This window comes from Hippopotamus amphibius, chromosome 9 (genome assembly GCF_030028045.1).
Source record: "Hippopotamus amphibius kiboko isolate mHipAmp2 chromosome 9, mHipAmp2.hap2, whole genome shotgun sequence".
NCBI classification, from domain to species: domain Eukaryota; kingdom Metazoa; phylum Chordata; class Mammalia; order Artiodactyla; family Hippopotamidae; genus Hippopotamus; species Hippopotamus amphibius.
This window is the reverse complement of record NC_080194.1, coordinates 23407451-23430611: the sequence shown is the minus strand read 5'-3', so window position 1 is coordinate 23430611 and position 23161 is coordinate 23407451. Positions and strand designations below refer to the sequence as shown.

General features: G+C 36.4%; 1 protein-coding gene across 3 annotated transcripts in view; it reads left to right on the top strand.

Moving 5' to 3' along the window:
• The window catches only part of NELL1 (neural EGFL like 1), an 886038-nt gene that overhangs the window by 839646 nt on the left and 23231 nt on the right, over positions 1 to 23161 (top strand). For all 3 annotated transcript variants that reach the window (XM_057749117.1, XM_057749116.1, XM_057749114.1), the window contains one exon: positions 2994 to 3187. In XM_057749117.1, the coding sequence (XP_057605100.1) occupies positions 2994 to 3187 (194 nt within the window). The remainder of the gene's footprint in view (positions 1 to 2993; positions 3188 to 23161) is intronic.

Here is a 23161-nt window from a genome sequence, read left to right as displayed (position 1 = left end):
ACTTTTTAAAGGGTCTCCAAATATTTGTATTTTGCCCACAATCTCCAAATACTTCCATTGTGCCCACAATCAAAAAATCACTGAATTAGAGTGAGAAGTGGCTGGAATCAGCTGAGACCAGATAGGAGGCTAATGCAGTAGTCCTGGTGGTAAGTATGAAAATCTGAACTGAGTTCAAAGAAATCTGAATAATATTTTTATGATTATATATGTGATAAGCCACCTAGCTAGCTATCATCAAGTTACTCTCTGTATCTCCTAGACATACAAACTAGGTCATAAATGTGATGAGAGAAGTATACGACACTGCTTTGTGTATTTCAGCAAAAACTGAGTGAGAATAATGCAAACATATCACTTTAGTACTGTTCCAAGATAACATATACCTAAGCAGTAATCCATGTACCGCCAACTATCACTGAAATGACTGTTCAGAGAAGGTGAATAATTACTATAAATTGGCATCATATTGGGAGATGCTTAACTGAAAATGTAGGGCTTGAGCTTGGTCTTAATCATTTACATTCATTAAATCAAGAAATAAATATTCTTGAGTACTTATTATGTTATCTGTTTTTATTTTCAAAAGACCATAGATTATGTGGGTATGGTTTTATACAGTTGATAATTGAGGGTCAGAGAGACTAAATAATATGACCAAGGACATGTAGTATGATGTGCAAAATGACTGGTACATAGTAAGTACTCAAGTGGAAGAGTTTGGTGACAGCCACATTCAATGCTATTTTTTGTTGGGAAGAATTAGAGTAGAGGAAGAAGACTGGGAAGATAAGAGAGGCTTCTAGGTGGGAGCACCATGTGGTCATATATGTTGACCAGGAATAATAAGGAAGTAATTGAGGTCTGATTGTAGTTGACTTGGAATCTAGATAGCATAATTTGGGATCATTTCCACAGTTTTCAAAGGAGGAATAATTATTCATTAACTAAATGCCTTGACTAAGGCTACAATTGGTAGAACAAAGAAAACAAAATCTAATGAACTAGCTTCTAGAAATGTTGTTGGAATTCCTTAACATCTGCTACTTTGAACCAAGGCAGAGAAGCCAAGTTTACACCAACATAGTGCATTCAGTCAGTAAGGGAAGATAGGTCATTTGTTTCTCATTATTTTTAAGTCATAATAGTTTTAAAATTCTAGCAAACTTTGAATAATTATATCATTCTCAGAATTTCAACTATAAATGCTGAAGAGGATCCATACAAGATTTTACCCTTGAAAATGAGCTGCAGTGTCTAGAGGACCAATTAGTTGAAAGTAGCTAAAACCACAGAATATTCTAGTATGCTGAAAGAAGACTTTAGACCTTGAGTTGGCACAGTATAGTAGAAAGAACTCTAGTGCACCTTTCAGAAGGCCCAGGATACAATTTTTGCTCTAACAGATACAAGCTGTATGACCACTTAACCATCTCTGTAACTTAGTTTCTTCTTCTGTAAACTGAAAATAACTATTTTCATCCTGCAATTATATGACATGAGTTGTGAAAAAGAACTGAAAAATTTTGAACTATGTATATAATATATTAAACATATATAATAGCAGTAAAATTGATATTAAGCCTTTGAGCACTTTATTGCTTTGAGTACTTTAGAGGGAAATGCCACTTAAAATTATTTTTTCTGTAATTTAGTTCCATAATTCTTAAATGCCTACAATTTTATACATATTTAGCATGAATTTTAGGTTGAAGAGTAAGTTAATTTATACTGTTCTTGTTCTCACCTACCATAGAAGTCAAGCCTACCGATCAGTAGCCTACCAAGTTATATATATATATATATATTGCCATGTCCCTCCTTATCACCTTCATGAGGACAGTGTCTTATAAGGCAACATTTATAACACCAGTGTGCAAAGAACCTGGTACATAGCAGACTTTTCGTAAAAATGTTTTGAAATCAACATTGTCATCTGAAAGATATTTGAAGGGCTTGGCAGTGGAGAAGACAAATGAGCTGATAGACAAATGGCTAATGTTTTCAAATACCTTAAAAATTGTCCAAGAAAAATCAAGTAGACTTTCCTTGAGTGATCTCAGAACTCGTACCTAAGTAGAAGTTACTAGGTAATATATGTTATTTCAATTTAAGGAAGACACTTCTAAGAGAGTTATTCAAAGGTGGAATTGTCTGCCTTGTGAAGTAAAAGATTGTCTGCAGGGAAAGGACTCCAAACAGGGCTGGACATCTATGTGTTTGAGATGTTAAGCTCACCAGAGCTCTGAATGTCAGGGAGGGCTACTGGATTTATGGTTCCCTTCCATACTTGGCTGTCAATGAAAAACAGCAAAATATATGGTGTCTTTTATCAGCATTTGTGTCATATCCTAACTGTAACTCTGAGATGTTTTCTTGTGTGAGCAAAAATTCTGCTCGCCATTAGGGTGGTGAGTTTTTGATCAGGCAAGGCACCCTCCAAGAATGATTTCCTTTTCTTTCAAACTTGGCCCCAGGACCTGGAGGCAGCCTAATTGGCTCAGGGTTGCCCTAATTGCCCACTCGTTCCTACTCAGTGGCTAATCTAGTCACACCTTTTCTAAGAGACCCAGATCTCCATGGGATGTAGCCACATTGTTAATGAATTAGATGTATTTATGTCCTCTGGATGGTATAGTTCTTGAGAATGTCCTAAAACCAGTTCAGAGTTGCTACTGGATAATTGAATAATTAGAGTCTGTCAGCTGTGGGTTTGAGTCCCAGACTGGCCACTTATCAGCTGTATGACAGTGGACATGTTATTTAACTTATATGAGCCTCAGCTCCACTATTTCCCAAATAGAGATAAGAACAGATTATCCTACACAGAGCTGCCTTGCAGAGTAGATGAGATAATGCATGTGAACAGCTTGGCACAGTACTTGGCACGAGGCAAACACTCAATAATGTTAACTAATGCTATTGTAAGTGATTATCATTTTTTAATAATCATCTTGACTGGAGTCTAAAGCTCCATGCTTTCTTTATTGCAGACATTGATGAATGTGCCTTAAGAACTCATACCTGTTGGAATGATTCTGCCTGCATCAACCTGGCAGGCGGCTTCGACTGCCTCTGTCCCTCCGGGCCCTCCTGCTCAGGTGACTGCCCGCATGAAGGAGGACTGAAGCGCAATGGGCAGGTGTGGACTCTGAAGGAAGACAGGTGTTCTGTCTGTTCCTGCAAGGTGAGGCTGATGTGGTGCAGTAGAAATTGTCACTGTTCTTTCTCTCCCTCCACCTCTGCTCTCCCTCCTCATCTCTTTCCCCCAGGTTGTTGACTCACGGGTCTCCTGTGGTTCTTGAAAAGGCTTCTCATGTTCTAATCCCAACTACAGCTAATGATGATGCTGAGTGGCAGGCAGACCTGCTGGGAATGAAAAGTGAGGTACAGGGTTGCAAAGAGACTGCTGAACACAGGGGGAGCAGGGCAGAGAAGCCAGTGTTAGTCCTCCCACTGAGAGGCGGCAATGCCTTTAAGGTTGGTTGGGTGAGAGCTTTAATGAGCCCTCATCCCCCATTTTTACAGCCTTGCTGATTAAAACTTCTCTTTCCCTGAAATGATCACCTGCACAAACTTGCTCACTTTTCTGGTGACATCATCCAGAAAAGCAAGGCCCAGAGACTTGCTTGCAGCGGTCAGAGACAGGTGGGCTTCTGATACGTTCTTAATACATGATAATGATAGTACAAGCCCATCTGGTAAATGATGTCTTCTTTGTCGTTCTCAATGCTGGGCTATTCCTTAATTCAGTTGTTTAGTAGTGAGTTTAATGTTTATGAAAGTAAAATTCTGTCATCAACTAGTTTTGCTTTATGCTTTGCAAAATGGGCCTATTAAAGTGTTTGATTTCCTTGTGCTCTATCTCTTCTTTTGTTGATCTTGCCTATTCATTTTCCTTTGATATTGCTTTCCTGTAGCTCTTACATTGTATTTTTATGTCTGTTGGGACAGGGCTATTTAATCTTTGGCTTTATGGGCATGGGAACTATGAGAAATTACTTGCTTAGTAACCTGGTAGAGAACTGGTCTCCTGATAAACTCAGAGTGCTTTCTGGAAACAGAGTAGAAGAGAACCTTGAAAAGTCACCCATTTCATTCACCTGCCTTGAAGTCTGTCACACTTCCAACAAACCTAGGGGCACCTATTTAGGAAAGCTGTATTACCAGGTGTTTAGATTATTACCCCATAACATCCATTTTTCCCCTTATATGTAAACTTAATTCCCCACATTTAAACTTAGGTCCATTGTCCCCAGTTGTTAAGCACCTCCTATATGCCAAGCATCCTATAATTTAGCAACAGCATGCCACTTAATATAGCACAACTCTGAAAGATGAAGAAACTGAGTTTCTAAGTTTTAGGGCAGGGAGTCTGTGTGCTTAATATCACAAGATATAAATGTGTAAGCTGAGATTTGAATTCTACTTGCTTGCCCCAAATTTTATAGTTTTCTCATCTTGCTACATGTCCTGTAACACTGTACAGATGACATCTGTTGATATTTATAAAACCAAGTAAGTAATCCAATCCAACTTGACCGAGCTCAACACTCAACTTAGTACTAAGTTAATGACTCTGTAGGACATCCCCTCAAAAAGTTTTCAAGTTATTAAGTACAGTATTTAAGCATGTGGCACTGATTCAGAGACAGTTTCGTTTTGTTTTATTTTTTTTGTTGTTTTTGGCCGTGCTGCACAGCTTGCAGGATCTTAGTTCCCTGACCAGAGATTGAATCCAGGCCCTCCGCAGTGAGAGCTGAGAGTCCTGACCGCTAGACTGTCAGGGAACTCCCAGAGCAAAAGTTTTTGAAATATGGAAAAGCTTGTTGTGGGTTAGAATAGTTGAGAAAGGCTTATGGAAGAGGTTGGCAATTGAGTCTCCATTCGGCCAGCAAAATGAAGATGAATTCCTTTACTAGTTCTTTTCTAGAAGATGTTGTTTTTCTAAACCTTTGAGGAGGCTCACAACCTGACCCCAAATCCTTTTTTAGGCTTTCTAGATACTGGTCCTTGGAACAGTCAAAGGACTTCAGTTGAATCTTGACCACTATGAAACCAAAATTTATTTTTCAGTTGTCTTATTGAAAGCCCCTGATAAAGCAGGACACGTACCAATCATTAAAAATTTTCCAAAGCTTCATTAATTGGCTGGGCTAATAATCCAAGCAGTCTAAGTTGATTTATTATGCTCCAACTCCTAAAGTATCTCCAAAGACTTCTGGGAATTAGACTGACATTGCCACAGGAAAGGAACAATTCCTGTTCATCTTATTTTGTTAATGTGATACGCCTCCACCACCACTGCACTCCTTTATGAATAAAGTACTGGGCAGAGTTCTTTACAAAAGTCTTTTTAAAAAAATAATTACTCATTAATAGCATAGCTTCCAAGAGGTTATGGAGGAGGAGGAGATCTGGCTTTAGGAGCTGAACTATGAACCCTGAATCAAATTCTACAGATCATCCTCAAAAAATGAACTTATTTGTGATCCTCTTTGTTTGTTTCCATTATTTTCAGTTGTAAGTATTCTATTCTGGTTTGATAAGAAATATTTCCAGTACTTAAGCATCAAAATGAACTATTATGATGACGTTATCTTAGAGGTTAAGATATAAAGTGCTGGCTTTTTAATCATACCCTTGATGTTTCAAATTCAAATAAAAACAAATCACAGGAGCAGAATTGCACAAGCCAGCAAAGGGTCAAGGTGTACTGTTGAAAGAAGCAAAGTCAAAGTTCTTTCCCTCTTGAAAATCAACATACCAGGTTAGCTAATGTTTCATGCCAATCAAAAAAGGCCTTGAATCATGTCCACAGCTGTATGGAGTTCAGTGATAAAGCTAGGCTAGCACAAATGAATTGGGGCTTTGTTTAGATGCCATGTGCTTCCTTGACAGTGACAATGATTTTGTGCACCTTTAGACCACTTAGTTGATTAGGCACAGAATAATTGCTGAATTCTTTGGAACCCATGTACCTCCAGCGTTATCCAGATCACAGAAACCCAGAGTGAAAAATGGTTCTTTCTCTGGGCTTGATCCTTAAATCTTAGTTACAGCCCAATTTCTTTTCATAGATAAGCCTCTGTGGCTTTTCCTTTCATAAATTTGTCCAGGACCTTATGGACACCTCTTTATTTTCTATCTGTGCTACATGGAAGGATAGAGAGGTCTCAAGTTTATTAGTTTCTAGGAAATGCAGCATTTTACTATGAGTGGTTGCATTTATATTGGAGATCATAAAGATGAATGAGGAAATGGATACACAATTAACCACCCGTCATGCTGCGGTAGAATCATGAACAATTTATTTGTTGTGGGAACACAGAAGGGGAAGTATGCTCTATTCTGGGAGGATGCAGAAAAGAATAAGGGAATGACTTCACAGAGTGGGTGACCTTTGAATAAAACCTTAAAGGATGAGATCCAAGTAGAGATGTGGGAAAGGTGAATTCCAAACAGAGGGAAAAGCAAGAACAAAGAAGCAGAAGCATAATATGTTAAAGGAAATATGAAGTGGATGATGAGATTATAATCATCAGGAGCAAGAAGAGTATGGGAAGGTTATAACCGGTGTTGAGCCTGGAGGTAAAGGCTGGGCATGGAGTCAGGCCTTGGAATTTAGACTTTATCCTGTGAGCCTCTAGGAATCATAAGAGATTTTTTTCATTTAGGATTGGCATGGCCTAATCATGGTCGGATTGACAGCATAATAGACAGACTGGGGAGATCAAGGCTAAATGCAGAGATACTTCACTTAGGCTGAAGTAAAGGTTTAGGAAAGTAAAGGTGAGAGCAATAGAGAGGTAAGATCACATGGGAGATAACACAGAAGTAAAATGATGAGTCCTGATGAATGATGATGTCAGACACTCAGCCTCTGTGGCAACGTGTGCGCTTATAATGTAGGCAATAAAGAAGCTTCAGAGTGGCATGTTGGAAACTTAGCTGCCCATTTTCGTGAGTGGAAAGAATTGAGGTGCCAGTGACAAGTAAAGAGACAGGATTTGCAATTACTCCTGTATCTATACCTTTTCCTCCTCCTCCTCCTCCTCCCCCCCCTTCCCTCCACCTCCCCCACAGGAAAATATAGCCATTATTTTGTAATAACTTTAAATGGAGAGTGGGATTGCCATGTATACATTACTAATAAGAAAAAAAATCAAATTGTACACTTTAAATATATGCAGTTTATTGTACGTCAATTGCATCTCAATAAAAGTTCTTAAAAAATAAAGAATGAATAGAAACACACACACACACACACACAGAAACACACACACACACACACAAAACTTTAAATGGAGTATAATGGAGGAGGAGGAGGAGCTGGAAGATCCAGCTGGAGGAGCTGGAAAATCCAGTGGGAGAAGGAGAAAAGGTGTAAAGGCCATATTTCATTTCTGTGCTTCATTGAGAGGGTTTGTTTTTACTTTGTTATTATTTTTTTAATTAAAAAGAAGGGTGAATTAAAAAGAAAAGCATTCATTCTGAAACAAAAAATAACACTGAAGACCTGAACAAAACCAGATCTTGATTTTTTTCTGGGAATTACAGAGATGGCTAGGGAAATGGATACCATAACCAGTCACCCACGATGTCATATGAAAGTCAGGGCCAAATAGCTGTGGCAACAAAGAAGTTGGGTAAAGTGTAGAAGACTTTTTTGGTTTAATACTGTCTGGAATACCGGCCATTTGATCTGGCCTCATATAAGCCTTTGCCCAGAAACTGAGAAAGGTGGCCATAGTAGGGAAACTAAAGGGTTCATGCTTTTCCTTCAGATAAGGAGAGAATAACCCTCTCTGCAAGGAGCTGACTGTAAAATAGCCCTGCCATTCTCAGCATGGCACTCACTCTGAGAGTGAAGAACAGGGATGAGTCAGCCTGTGCCTGGGGCCAGGGTAGATCTTAAATTTCTAGAATCCTGCAGTCTACTCATAAAAATGCTTTGCTCTCAGAACTTTACCCGCACCATTATCAATTCCTTCCTGTCTAGGGTACTCTTGATGGCAGGAGTTTTCTGTGCAAGCCCTAAGGTTGTGTTTCCCTTTCATTTTCCCCCCACTTTGTTCATTTTTATTTATCAGTTAATAATAACAAATACTTTCCTGTATGTGTGGAATTCTTGTTCTTAGAAATATTTAGTAGTAGAGAATCCATAGAGAAAAATGTGAGTTGTTGCATTACGTGTGTCTTGTTATTTTACTGAAGTATAGTTGATTGAAAATATTATGTTTCAGGTGTGTAATAGTGATTCAACATTTTTATATATTATACTCCATTTAAAGTTGTTACAAAATAATGGCTATAAAATATATACCTTGTTATTTATTTCATACATAGTAGTTTAGATCTCTTAATCCCCTACCCCTATGTTGTACCCCCTCTTCTCTCTCCTCACAAGTTACCACTAGTTTGTTGTCTATATCTGTGAGTCTGTTTTGGTTTTATTATACTCACTTGTTTTATTTTTTAGATTCCCCATATAAGTGATAACATAGAGCATTTGTCTGACCTATTTCACTAAGCATAGTACCCTCGAGCTCCATCCATGTTATTGCAAATGGCAGAATTTCTTTCCTTTTTTTTTTTTTTTTTTTTTTGTATGGCTGAGGTAATCTTCCCTTGTATATACATATCACATCTTCTTTATCCACTCATCTGTTGATAGACACATAGTTGCTTCCATATCTTCACTACTGGAAATAATGCTGCCATGAACTTTGGGGTGTATGTATCTTCTTGAATTCATGTTTTCACTTTCTTTGTATATATACCCAGGAAAGGAATTGCTGGATCCTATAGTAGTTCTATTTTTAGTTTTTTTGAGGAAGCTCCATACAATTTTCTATAGTTGCTGTGTCAATTTACATCCCCACCAACAGTGTACTAGGGTTTAATTTTCTCATATCTTTGCCAACAGTAGTCATTTATAGTATGTTTGATTGTAACCACTGAAACAGGTATGAGGTGGTATCTCATTGTGGTTTTGACTTGCATTTTTCTGATGATTAGCAATGTTGAGTATCTTTTCCATGTGCCTGTTGGCCATCTGTATGTCTGTATATATCTATTCAGGTCTTCTGCCATTTTTAAATAGAATTGTATGAGCTGTCTATATATTTTGCATACTACCCCTTATTGGTCATAACATTTGCAGATGTTTTCTCCCATTCACTAGGTTATCATTTTGTTTTGTCAATGGTTTCCTTTGCTGTGCAAAAGCTTTTAAGTTGAATTAGGTCCAATTTGATTTTTTGTTGATTTGTTTTTTAATTTTAATTTTATTGGAGTAGAGCTGATTTACAATGCTGTGTTAGTTTCAGGTGTAAGGCAAAGTGATCCAGTTATACATATACATATTTTCATTCTTTTTTAGATTCTCTTCTCTTATAGTTTATCACAGAATATTGAGTAGAATTCCCTGTGCTATACAGTATGTCCTTGTTGGTTATCTACTTATATATAGTAAGCTGTGCATGTTCATCCCAAGCTCCTGATTTATCTCCCGACCACGTTTCCCCTTTGGTAACCATAAATTTGTTTTTGATATCTATAAGACGGTTTCTGTTTTGTAAATAAGTTCCCTTGTATTATTGTTTTAAATTGGATTCCACATATGAGTGATAGCTGTCTGACTTACTTCACTCAAAACAATAATCTGTGGGTCCATCCATGTTGTTGTAAATGGCATTATTTCATTCTTTTTTTATGGATGAGTAATATTCCATTGTATAAATGTACCACATATTCTTTATCTATTCCTCTGTCAGTGGACATTTAGGTTGCTTCCATGTCTTGGCTATTATAAATAGTGCTGCAGTAAACACTGGGATGCACGTATATTTTTGAAGTATGGTTTTCCCCAGATATATGCCCAGAAGTGGGATTGCTGGATCATATGGTAGCTCTGTTATTAGTATTTTAAGGAAACTCCAGACCATTCTCCATAATGGTTGTACCAATTTACATTCCCATCAACAGTGTAGGAGGATCCCTTTTCTCCACACCCTCTCCAGCATTTATTGTTTGCAGACTTTTTGATGATGGCCAGTCTGACCAGTGTGAGGGGATACCTCATTGCAATTTTGATTTGTATGTCTCTGATAATTAGTGATATTGAGCATCTTTTCATGTGCTTCTTGGCCATCTGTATGTCTTCTTTGATAAATGTCTATTTAGATCTTCTGCCTGTTTTTTGATTGGGTTGTTTGTTTTTTTGACATAGAGCTTCATGAGCCATTTGTATATTTTAGAGATTAATCCTTTGTTGGTTGCTTCATTTGCAAATTTTTTTTCCATTCTGTGGGTTTTCTTTTCATTTTGTTTATGGTTTCGTTTGCTGAAAAGGAAAGTTTTAAGTTAATTAGGTCCTACTTGTTTATTTTTGTTTTTTATTTTCATTACTCTAGGAAGTGGATCCAAAAAGATACTGCTGCAATTTATGTCAAAGAGTGTTCTGCCAGTGTGTTCCTCTAAGAGTTTTACAGTGTCTGGTCTTATATTCAGGTCTTTGATCCATTTTGAGTTTATTTTTGTGTATGGCAATGATCTAATTTCTTTCTTTTACATGTAGCTGTCCACTTTTCCCAGCACCACTTATTGAAGAGACTGTCTTTTCTCCTTTGTATATTCTTTTCTCCATTGTATCCTCTTTTGTTGTAGATTAATTGACCACAGGTATGTGGGTTTATTTCTGGGATCTCTATCCTGTTCTCCCATTCACAAGGTTATCTTTTTGTTTTGTCAGTGGTATCCTTTGCAGTGCAAAAGCTTTTAACTTGAATTAGGTCCCCTTTTGATTTTTTGTTTTTTTTGTTTTTTTCTTTTTTGCTTTTGTTTCCTTTGCCTGAGCAGACAGATCCAAAAAAAATATATTGCTATGATTTATGTCAAAGAATGCTTTGCCTATATTTTCTTCTAGAATTTCTATGGTTATTAAAGACACTGAGGTCTTTAATCCATTTTGAGTTTGCTTTTGTATGTATTTTAATTTCATTTTTTGACATGTAGCTGTCCAGTTTTCCCAGCACCACTTCTTAAAAAGACTGTCTTTTCTCCATTGTATATTCTTGCCTCCTCTGTCATAGATTAATTGATCATAAGTGCATGGGTTTATTTCTGGGCTCTCTATAGTGTTCCACTGATCTATGTGTCTATTTTTGTGCCAGTACCATGCTCTTTTGATTACTGTAGCTTTGTAGTGTAGTTAGGTAGTATGATAGCTGCAGCTTTGTTCTTTTTTTTCTTTTTCCCCCACAAGATCGCTTTGGCAGTTGAGAGGCTTTTGTGGTTACATATAAATTTGGGGAGTATTTGTTCTAGTTCTGTGAGAAATATCATGGATATTTTTATAGGGATTGTATTAAATCTGTATTGCTTTGGATAGAAGGGATATTTTAACAATATTAATTCTTCCAACGCAGGGACAGAGGATACCAATCCATTTCTTTTTATCCTCTTCGATGTCCTTCATCAACATTTTATAGTTTTAAGAGTATATGTCTTTCACCTCCTTGGTTAAATTTATTCCTAGGTATTTTATCCTTTTTGATGTAATTTTAAATGGGGTTTTTTAAACTATCTTTCTGATAATTCATTATTAGTGTATAGAAAAGCAACAGATTTCTGTATATTAATTTTGTATCCTGCAAATTTACTGAATTCATTTATTAGTTCTGATAGTGTTTTGATGGAGGTTTTTGAGTTTTCTCTATATAGTATTCTGTCATCTGCAAATAGTGACATTTACTTCTATTCTTCCAATTTGGATGTCTTTTATTTCTTTTCCTTGTCTAATTGCTGTGTCCAGGACTTCCAATATTATGTAAAATAGAAGTGGTGAGAATGGGGATCCTTATCTTATTCCTGAATTTAGAGGAAAGGCTTTCAGCTTTCTACCACTGAGTATGATTTTAGTTGTGTGTTTGTCATAAATGGCTTTTATTGTGTTGAGATATATTTGCTGTGTACCAACTTTGATGAGATTTTTTTAATCATGAAGGTATGTTTAATTTTGTTAAATGCCTTTTCTACATCTACAGAGATGATCATGTGATTTTTATCCTTCCTTTTGTTAATGAGGTGTATCATGTTGATTTTTCAAATATCAAACCATCCTTGCATCCCTGGAATAAATCCTACTTGATCATGGTGTATGATCTTTTTGTTGAGAATTTTTACATCTGTATTCATCAGAGATATTGGCTTGTAATTTTCTTCTTTTGTACTGCCTTTGTCTGGTTTTGCTATCAGGGTAATGCTGACCTCATTAAAAGAATTTGCAAGTATTCCCTCCTCTTCAATTTTTGGAATAGTTTGAAAAGGATAGATATTAGTTCTTTATATGTTTGGTAGAATTCCCCTGTGAATCCAACCAGTCCTGGTCTTTTGTTTGCTGGGAGTTTTTTTTTTTTTTAATACATTTAATTTTACTGCTATTAGTAAGTCTGTTTACATTGTCTGTTTCTTCCTGATTCAATCTTTGAGGGTTGTGTTTCTAGAAATTTGTCCATTTCTCTAGGTTGTCCAATTTGTTTGCATATAACTGTTCATTGTATTCTCTTATTATTTTTTGTATCTCTGTGATACCAATTGTTATTTCTCCTCTTTTATTTCTTATCCTGTTAATTTGGGTCCTCATTCTTTTTTTTTTTTCTTATGAGTCTGGCTAAAGCCTTACCAATGGTGTTTATCATCTTTAAAAAAATATCTTAGTTTAATTGATCTTTTCTATTATTTTGTTTAGTCTCTATTCTCTTCCTCTCTGGTCTTTACCATTTCCTTCATTCTACTGACTTTGGGTTTTGTGTGTTCTTCTTTTTCTAATGCCTTTAGATGGTAGGTTAGGTTGTTTGTTGGAGATTTTTCTTGTTTCCTGAGGTAGAACTGTATTGCTATAAACTTCCCTTATAGAACTGCCTTTTTGCATTTCATGGATTTTTGAAGGTTGTGTTTTCATTTTCATTTGTATCAAGGTATTTTGTAATTTCCTCTTTAATTTCATTGACTCACTGTTTTTTTTTTAGTAGCATGCTGTTTAGCTTCCACATGTTTGTGCTTTGCCCATTTTTCTTCTAGTAATTGATTTCTAGTCTCTTAAATTTGTTGAGGCTTGTTTGTGGCCTAGTATATGCTCTGTCCTGGAGAACATTCCACAGCACTTACCTATAATGTGTGTATTCTGCTGTTTTTGGATGGCAGGTCCTATATATAAATATTAAGTCCAGTTGGTCTAATATGTTAAGACCACTGATTGCTAATTGACTTTTTTGTTTGGATGATCTGTCCATTGATGTAAGTGGGGTAAGTCCCCTACTCATTATTGTATTATTATCAATTTCTAAATTTATATATGTTAATATTTGCTTTATATATTTAGTGCTCCTGTATTAGGTGCATATATATTAATGAATGTTATAGACTCTTCTTGTATGGATCCCTTCATGAGAATATCATTTCATTTCTCTTTTGTTATAGATTTGTTGTAGTGTATTTGATCTGAGTATTGATACCCTGGTTTTCTTGTCATTTCCATTTGCATGAAATATCTTTTTCCATTCCCTAAATTTCAATCAATCTGTGTGTTGCTACCTCTGAAGTGAGTCTCCTGTAAACTGAATATAGAAGGGTTTTGTTTTTTATCCAAACAGTCATTCTATGTACTTCATTGGAGCATTGTCAACTGACATTTAAAATGATTTTTGATAGATGTATACTTATTGTCATTTTGTTACTTGTTTCTTGGTTGTTTTTGTAGTTATTCTCTTTTTCCTTCTTCTTTTCATTTCTTTCCTTGTAGTTTGATGACTTTTTTATAGAGATGTGTATGTGTTCCTTTCTAGTTTTGTGTAATAATGGTAGGTTTTTGATTTGTGGTTACCATGGGATTCATATATGTTGGCCTATATTTACTAGTTTTAAACTGGTAGTCATTTAAATTCAAACATATTCTAAAAGATCTACATTTTTATTCCCCATATTTTGTATTTTGATATATTTTATATCTTTGTTTGTAATAATCTTACTATTATATAGTTGATTTTACAATTTTTAATTGTGTTTTAATCTTTGTACTAGCTTATTTAAGTGGTTGATCCTCAGCCTTTATCTACATTTGCTTTTACTAGTGGGACTTTTCCTTTCCCATCAATACTTATTTCTTGTAATAAACTTTTCTTTTCCACTTAGAGAAGACTAACATTTTTTTCAGGGTTGGTTTAGTGTTGATGAACTTTTGTAGTTTTGCTTATCTAAGAAGTTCTTTATCTCTCCTTCTATTCTAAATGATAATCTTGCTGGGTAGAGTATCCTAGACTGCAGGTTTTTCACCTTCAGCACTTTGCAAGCCAGAAGGGAGTGACATAGTATATTCAGCGTTTCTAAAGAAAAATCGGCTGATAACCTTATGGTGGTTCCCTTGTATATGACTCTCTGTTTTTCTCTTGCTGCCTTTAGAATTCCCCCTTTATTTTTAACTTTTGCCATTTTAATTATGATATATTTGCTGTGGATCTGTTTGCGTTTGTTTGAAACCCTCTCTGCTTCCTATACCTGGATATCTGTTTCCTTCTCCAGGACTGGGAAGTTCTCAGCCATAATTTTATCAAATACATTTTCAACCCCTTTCTCTCTCTCTTCTCCTTCTGGAACCCTTAAAATGTGAATGTTGGAACATGTGATGTTGTCTCAGATGTCCTTTAAAATGTTCTCATTTTTATGTTTGTTTTCTATTTGCTGTTCTGATTGGGTAATTTCCATTATTCTGCTTCTAGATCACTGTGAGTTCTTCCGTTTCACCGAGTCTGCTGTTAATTCCTTATAGCATGGTTTTCTTCAGTTTTGAATGACTCTTTTTATATTTCCTAGTTCCTTGTTAAAATTCTCACTGTATTCATCTATTTCCTGCATACTTCAGTTAGCATGCTGGAATTCAATCTGGTAAATTATTTGTCTTTTTTTATTTGTTGGTTTTTTTTTTTCTTTTTCAAGGATTTTCTCTTGTTCTTTCAATTTAAACAGATTCCTCTGTCCTCTCATTTTGCTTAACTTTCTTTGTCTCTATGAAATTAGGTGAAAGAGTTACCTATTGGGGATTTGAAGGAGTGTCCCTCTGTGATGGCATCCCTTTACAGTCTACATGTGTCCAGTGGCTTTAGTGGGAGAGCTGGATCTGACTTGAGCATGCATCATGTTTTTCACCAGAGTGTGCTGGCAGCTAACACATTGGTAGGAGGTGGGTCTGGAGATGATGTGGCTAGGGCCAGAGCCAAGTGTGATCTAGGGCTTCTCCTCTGCTCAGTGGTCAGCACCACCCTATTGAGTGTGGGATTAGGTCCCAAGCTGCTGAAGCAGAAGCCCTGAAGTTTGAGTATGAGCTGGCTCCATTCCCTCTATGTGTGTTCTTTCTTCTCCCAGTACTGGCACCCACATTCTAGAGGAGAAATTGTTGGAGCAAGAAGGGCTTGAGCAGATGCCTTATGGGAGTCTAGGCATGGACTGTGGTACCCTTGGACCCAGTTAGAGTCCAGGACTACTTCTGATGTGCTGCCTCCATAAACTTTGTAGTATAATCTGAATTCAGGCAGCCTGACTCAAAGCCTCAAGTTCCATTTTACTTTCTCAAGATTGCTTTGGCTATTTGGGGTCATTTGTGTTTTCATACACATTTGAAAATATTTTTTTCTAGATCTGCAAAAAATGTCATTGGTATTTTGATAGGGATTGTATTAAGCCTGTAGATTACCTTGGGTAATGTGTTCATTTTGACAAATTGATTCTTCCAACCTGAGAACATGGTGCATTTTCCCATCTGTTTGTGTCATTGTCAATTTCTTTAATCGGCATCTTACAGTTTTCAGAGTACAGGTCTTTTGCCTCCTTAGGTAGGTTTATTCCTATATTTGTTATTTTTTGATGCAATAGCAAATGTGATTGCTTCCTTAATTTGTCTTTATGATATTTCATTGTTAGTATATAGAAATGCAATAGATTTCTGAATGTTAATTTTGTTTCCTGCAACTATACCAAATTCATTGATGAGTGGTAGTGTTTTTCTGGTAGTATCTTTAGGATTTTCTATGTATAGTGTCATCTCATCTGCAAACAGTGACAGTTTTACTTCTTTTCCATTTTAGATTCTTTTTATTTTCTTTATTCTCTGATTATATGGCTAGGACTTCCAAAACTATGTTGAATAAAGGTGGTGAGAGTGGACCTCCTTGTCTTTTTCTTCATCTTAGAGGAAATGCTTTCAGTTTTTCACTGTTGAATTTTCAGAGTACAGGTATGAAAACCTGTGGACTTATCATATATGGCCTTTATTATATTGAGGTAAGTTCCCTTTATGCCCACTTTCTGGAGTTTTTTTTTTTTTTTTTTTTTTTTAACCATAAATGGGTGTTGAATTTTGTGGAAAGCTTTTTCTGTATCTATTGATATGATCATATTGTTTTTATTTTTCAACTTATTAATGTGATGTAACATACTGATTGATTTGCAGGTATTGAAAAATCCTTGCAACCCTGGGATAAATCCCACTTGATCATGGTATATTGGTATATGTGCCTTTTAATGTATTGTTGGATACAGGTTGCTAGTATTTGGTTGAGGATATTTGTGTTTATATTCATCAGTGATATTGGCCTGTAGTTTTCTATGTGTGTGTGTGTGTGTGTGTGTTTGTGTGTGTGATATTTTGTCTGGTTTTGGTGTCAGGGTGATGGTGGCCTCAAAATGAGTTTGGGACTTTTCATTCCCCTGCAACTTTTTGAAATAGTTTCAGAAGGGGAGGTATTAACTCTTCCCTAAATGTTTGATAGAATTCACCTGTGAAGCCATCCGGTCCTGGCCTTCTGTTTGTTGGGAGTTTTTTAATCACAGTTTCAATTTCAGGGCTTGTGGTTGTTCTGCTCATGTTTTCTATTTCTTCCTGCTTCAGACTTGGGCAAATTCTTAGAAAGGTATAATATCCCATTTCTTCTAGGTTATCCATTTTCTTGGCATATACTTGCTTGTAGTGGTCTCTTATGACCATTTGTATTTACATGGTGTCTTTTGTAATTTCTCCTTTTTCATTTGTAATGTTATTGATTTGAGCCCTTGAGTCTGGCTAAAGTTTTATCAATTTTGTTTGTCTTTTAAAAGTACCAGATTATAATTTCATTGATTTTTTTCTATTCTTTTCCTCATCTCTATTTCATTTATTTTTCCTCTGAACTTTATGATTTCTCTCCTTCTGCTAATTTTGGATTTTGTTTGTTCTTCTTTCTCTAGTTTCTTTAGGTGAAAGGTTAGGGTATATTGGGGGGAGCATTTTCTTGTTTCCTTAAATAAGATTGCATTGCTATAAACTTCCCTCTTAGGACTAATTTTGCTGCATCCCATAGATTTTGGATCATCATGTCTTCATTTTCATTTGCATGCAGGTATATTTTTATTTCCTCTTCAATTTCTTCAGCGGTCCACTGGTTGTTTAGTAGCATATTATTTGGCCTCCGTGTGTTTGTGTTTTTTACAGTTTTATATTTCTTGTAGTTGATTTCTGATTTCATAGAGTTGTGGTCAGAAAAGATGCTTGATATGATCTCAATTTTCATAAATTTACTGATGCTTGATTTGTGGCCTGAGATGTGATCTATCCTGGAGGATGTTCCATGTACCCTTGAAAAGGAAGTGTATTCTGCTGCTTTTGGATAGAATGTTATGTAAATATCAATTAAGTCCATCTGGGCTAATGTGTCATTAAGGCCTGTGTTTTGTTGTTGATTTTCTGTCTGAATGATCTGTCCATTGATGTAAGTTGGATGTTAAAGTCCCTCACTATTATTCTGTTAGTATGGATTTCTCCTTTTACGGTGCTCCTATGTTGGGTGCATATATACTTACAATTGTTATATCTTCTTGGATTGATCCCTTGATCATTATGTAATGTCCTTCCCTGTCTCTTCTAACAGTCTTTATTTTAAAGTCTATTTTGTCTGATGTGAGTATTGATACTCCAACTTTCTTTTGATTTCTATTTGCATGGAATACCTTTTTTCATCTCCTCACTTTCAGTCTGTATGTGTCCCTAGGTCTGAAGTGGGTCTCTTGTAGACAGCATATACATGGGTCTTGTTTTTGTATCCATTCAGCCAGTCTGTGTCTTTTAGTTGGAGCATTTAATCCATTTACATTTAAGATATTCACTGATATGTGTGTTTTTATTACCATTTTGTTAATTGTTTTGGATTTATTTTTGTAGGTCTTTTTTCTTCCCTTCATCTTTTGTTCTCTTCTCTTGTGATTTGATGACTATCTTTAGTGTTGTGTTTGGATTGCTTTTCTTTTTTATGTGTGTATCTATTGCAGATTTTTGGTTTGTGGTTTCTATGAGGTTTTGATAAAGCAGTCTATATATATATATATATAGACTATATATATACTCACCTTTTCTCACAATTGCTGGTTTTGATACCAGATTTGTGTGTGTGTGATTCCCCACCTTTCCTGTATATTTACCTTTCTTGTTGAGCTTTCCCATTCATAATTTTCTCAATTCTAGTTGTGGCCTTTTCTTTTCTGCCTAGAGAAGTTCCTTTAGCATTTGTTGTAAAACTTCTGATTTCTCTGTCAAATCTGGATGGGAGACTTGCTGGGTAATGTATTTTTGGTTTTAAGTTTTTCTCTTTCCTTACTTAAATATTTTGTGACACTCCCTTCTGTTGTGCAAATTTCTGCTGAAAAATCAGCTGATAACTTTACAGGAATTCCCTTGTAGGTTGTTTCTTTTCCCTTGTTACTTTTAATATTTGCTCTTTCATTTTTGTCGATTTGATTAATATGTCTCAGCCTATTCCTCCTTAGGTTTATCCTGTTTGGGACTCTCTGCATTTATTGGATTGGATGACTATTCCCTTTCCCATGTTAGGGAAGTTTTCAGCTATTATCTATTCAAATATTTTCTCAGGCCCTTTTTCTCTTCTCCTACTGGGACCCCTATAATTTGAATGTTGGTGCATTTAATGTTGTCCCAGAGATCTCTTAAATGGTCCTCATTTCTTTTCACTCCTTTTTCTTTATTCTGTTCCATGGCTGATTTCCATGAATCTGTCTTCCAGCTCACTTATTCATTCTTCTGCCTCATTTATTCTGCTACTCAATCCTTCTAGTGTATTTTTCATCAGCTACTGTGTTGTTCATCTCTGTTTGTCCTTTATATCTCTTTGTTAAACATTTCTTATATCTTCTCAGTCTGTGCCTCCATTCTTAAGATATTGGATAATCTTTAGTATCATTACACCAAATTCCTTTTCAAGTAGATTGTCTGTCTCCATTTCACTTAGTTGTTCGTTTGGGGTTTATCTTGTTCCTTCATCTGGAACATATTCCTCTGCTGTCTCATTTTGTCTAACTCTGTGTTTGTGGCCCCATAGGCTGCAGGGTTGTAATTCCTCTTGCTTCTGGTTTCTGCACCTTAGTGAGTGAGGCTTGTTTAAGAGGCTTTCTGGGGGGGAGGGTCTGTTGCCTGCCCCACTGGTCTGTGGAGCTTTGTCTTATCCCTCTGGAGGGCAGGGTTGTGTCAAGGGCTGTTGGGTGGGTCCAGGTCTTGGTGTCAAAATGGTGACCTTCAGGACACCCTCCAAGTCCTACAGGCAGGTCTGGTCCAGGCTCCTGTGTAGTTGTTGCCTTTTCCCCTGGGTTCCAGTGCACATAAGACCTTGTGTGCACCCTCCAAGAGTGGAGTTTGTTTCCCCCAGTCCTGTGGGTTTCCTGTGATCAAGCCCCACTGCCCATCAAAGTCAAATGCTCTAGGGCCAGACCCCCATACTGGGAAGCCTAATGTAGCACTCAGAATATTCACTCCTGTGGGATAATTTCTGTGTTACAATTATTTTCCCCACTCATTGGGTATGGGAATTGATTGTATCACCAATGTGCCCCTCCTACCATCTCATTGTGGCTTCTTTGTCTTTGGAAGTAGAGTATCGTTTTTGGTAGTTTCTAGCATTTTTTTTGTTGATGATTGTTCAGCAGTTGTGATTTGGGTGTTTTCATGAGAGGAGGTGAGCTCAAGTCCTTCTGCTCCACCATCTTGTCCTAGAATCCTTCACCTTGCACTTTTGTGTTATGAACACAGCTCCTTTCCTTAAACATCATGAGTCAACCTCTGCCATGTACAAACTTTTCTTCTGCAGCTTCCTCATCTCTCTCAGCCTCCACAGAATTGAAGAGAGTTAGGGCCTTGGTCTGGATGAGGCTTTGGCTTAAGGGAATTTTGTGGCTGGTTTGATCCTCTCTCCAGACCATGAAAACTTTCTCCGCATCAGCAATAAGACTTTCTTATCATTTGTTCACTGGAGTAGCACTTTCAATTTCCTTCAAGGACTTTTCCTTTGCATTTACAATTGTAACTGGCATAATAGGTCTAGCTTTTGGCCTATGTTTGTTTTTGACATGGTATGCCTTCCTCATTACCCTTGATAATTTCTAGCTTTTGATTTAAAATGAGAGATGTATTACTCTTTTTACTTGACTGCTTAGAGGCCACTGTAGGGTTATATATTGGCCTAGTTTTGATAATGTCGTGTCTCAGAGACTAGGGAGGGCAGAGGGAGAAAAACAAGGAATGACTGGTTGGTGGAGCAGTCAAAATACACACATTGATGCAGTTGAGTATCCTATATAGGTACAGTTCTCAGCACTCCGAAACAATCACAATATCAGTATCAAAGTTCACTGATCACCATACCAAATATAGTAATAATGAAAAAGTTTGAACTATTGCAAGAATTACTAAACTGTGACACAAAGTGAGCAAATAACATCAGAAAAATGGCACAGATAGACTTGTTCTACACAGTTGCCACAAACTCAATTTGTAAAAAATGCAGTCTGTGAAGCACAATATAGCAATATACGGTAAAACAAGGCATGCCTTGAGTTCCCAGAAGATTCTAAGCCTAATGCTCAGATGACTACACTTTGAGAACCATTGCCCCCCAAATCCTTCTGCTCTGAGTTTGTGTGAAATCCTTCTATCCTACTTTCCAGACTCCTCATGATACAAGGAAGCAGTATAGCAGAAAATAATTGTTGTAAGACTCCAGATTGGGGTCTAGTTCTTGTTTCGTTATTAATTTGCTATGTGTAAAAGTCATTTCCCCTCTCTGGGTTCCCCTTGATTAAAACGAGATAGCTGGATTAAGTGACTGCTAAAAATTTTCTACCCCAGGTGCCAATTAGAGGGGACTAAAAATAGTTTGTGGGATAGAACCTGAAGGCAAAATGTAATATTTTGTAAAAATATTGAGTATCACAGCCCATTAAGTTTGTATATGAGAAGGTAAAATCAAATGGTCTTGAGTACCACTCCTAGTTTTATACTTCATATCTGGGAGCAAAAAACCTTCTTTAAAGTGCAAGATAGGTGTGGCATACTATAAGATCTGTCTCACATACTCAACTTTACCACTGAACGAGAAAAATTGTGTTCCAATAAAACTATTTACAGAATCAGGTGACTGGCTGAAGTCAGGCTGTGGGCATCAGCTTGAAAAACCCCAGTTTATGTTATTATTCATTTATATAAGTAATCCTACCTAAGTCTACTTTCCTGATTTAAAAACTTTTGAAACTATGGCAGAAAAAAAAGAATAGTGCTATTATGCAACCTGGAGTAAATATTTCAATGTATTGACAATTTGGTAATAAAATGTGTAATTTACAGTATAAATATAAGTTTTATGACATAATAAGAATATGCTAGGAAAGTATGTGTCCCTGGTATTTAAAATTCAGTAGCAATGTAAATTACAATACTTATTGTTTGTTTATAGCTGAAATTTCATTAGAAAATTGCATAAAAGTATTTAGGTTCTATGGCAAAAGTGTGTGAAAATGCATTTAAGGTGGGATTGTTCTGACTACCCAAGCTAGGATAGAAGTCAAGCTATGAGAATGACCCCAAAAATATAAGGTGAGTAGGATTACTTGCCATCAGTGGCCTCCATTCTCTTGCCACATTTGGATTCTAGTGTGGTTGTACTCTGTGAGCTGAGGTTTTATAATGACATTTTCATTGAATTAAATAAAGACACCTGTGACATGTTCATTATTAAAATTTTTCTTGACAGTTAATAAAGATTAGAGCAGAAATAAGTAGAGAACAGAAAAACAATATAAAATATTAACCAATAAAATATTAACCAAATTGTCAGTTCTTTGAAAAGAAAAAAAAGACAAACTCTTATCTAGAGTAACCAATGAAGAAAAGAGAAAGCCCTCAAATAACAGAAGTATGAGGGTGAGTCAAAAATTATCCACTCTCTGGTTATATAAAAACTTCTGTTGGCCATACTGTCTTATCAGCACTTTCTGTTCAAGGCTACTATCTCCCCAGTCACTGCTGTGCAGATGGTGAACATGTTACATCAGTTCATTTGTAACTGAGGTGCGAGCAAAAATGGTTGCCCCACTTGTGATTTGCACAAAAGAAGAGCATTGTGCGGTGATTTGTTTTTTGGTGGTCTGAGGGTGTACCTGATGCCGTTATTTATCAAAGACTTTGTGCACAGTAAGGAGAAAGTATTTTTTTGTGAAGAAGTGTGTATGAATGGATAGAGATGCTTATTGAAGAGCTGAAGCCTAAATTTCGGATTAAATGCAGAGGACTGCTGTCCAAGGGTGCTGTGATTTTTCATGACAATACACATCCTCACACTTCTGCCCACACTGTCAACACTCTGCAAAAACTTCATTTTGAGGTGTTAAAGCATCCTCCCCATAGTCCTGATCTTCCTCCATCAGCCTTTCACCTGTTTGGTCCCCTGAAAGCAGCCCTACAAGGATGAAGATTCACTTCTGATGAAGTGAAGACAGTAGTGCATTCGTGGCTCAACCTAAAACATTTTTTGAGGGAATGTGAAAGCTTGTTGACAGATGGACGAAGTGTATTGAAGAGCAAGGAGATTATGTTGAAAAATGATGTATTTGTCTTTTCTAAAAGTTAATTAAAATAAATTCTACAGCCAGAGTGTGGATAATTTTTGATTCACCTGCATATAAATGTAAAAGGATTACAACTGACACCACAGAAATTCAAAGGATCATAAGAGGCTACTCTGCACAACTTTTCTCCTAGGTTTTTCCAGTTTGTGGAGTAATGGAAAGATTT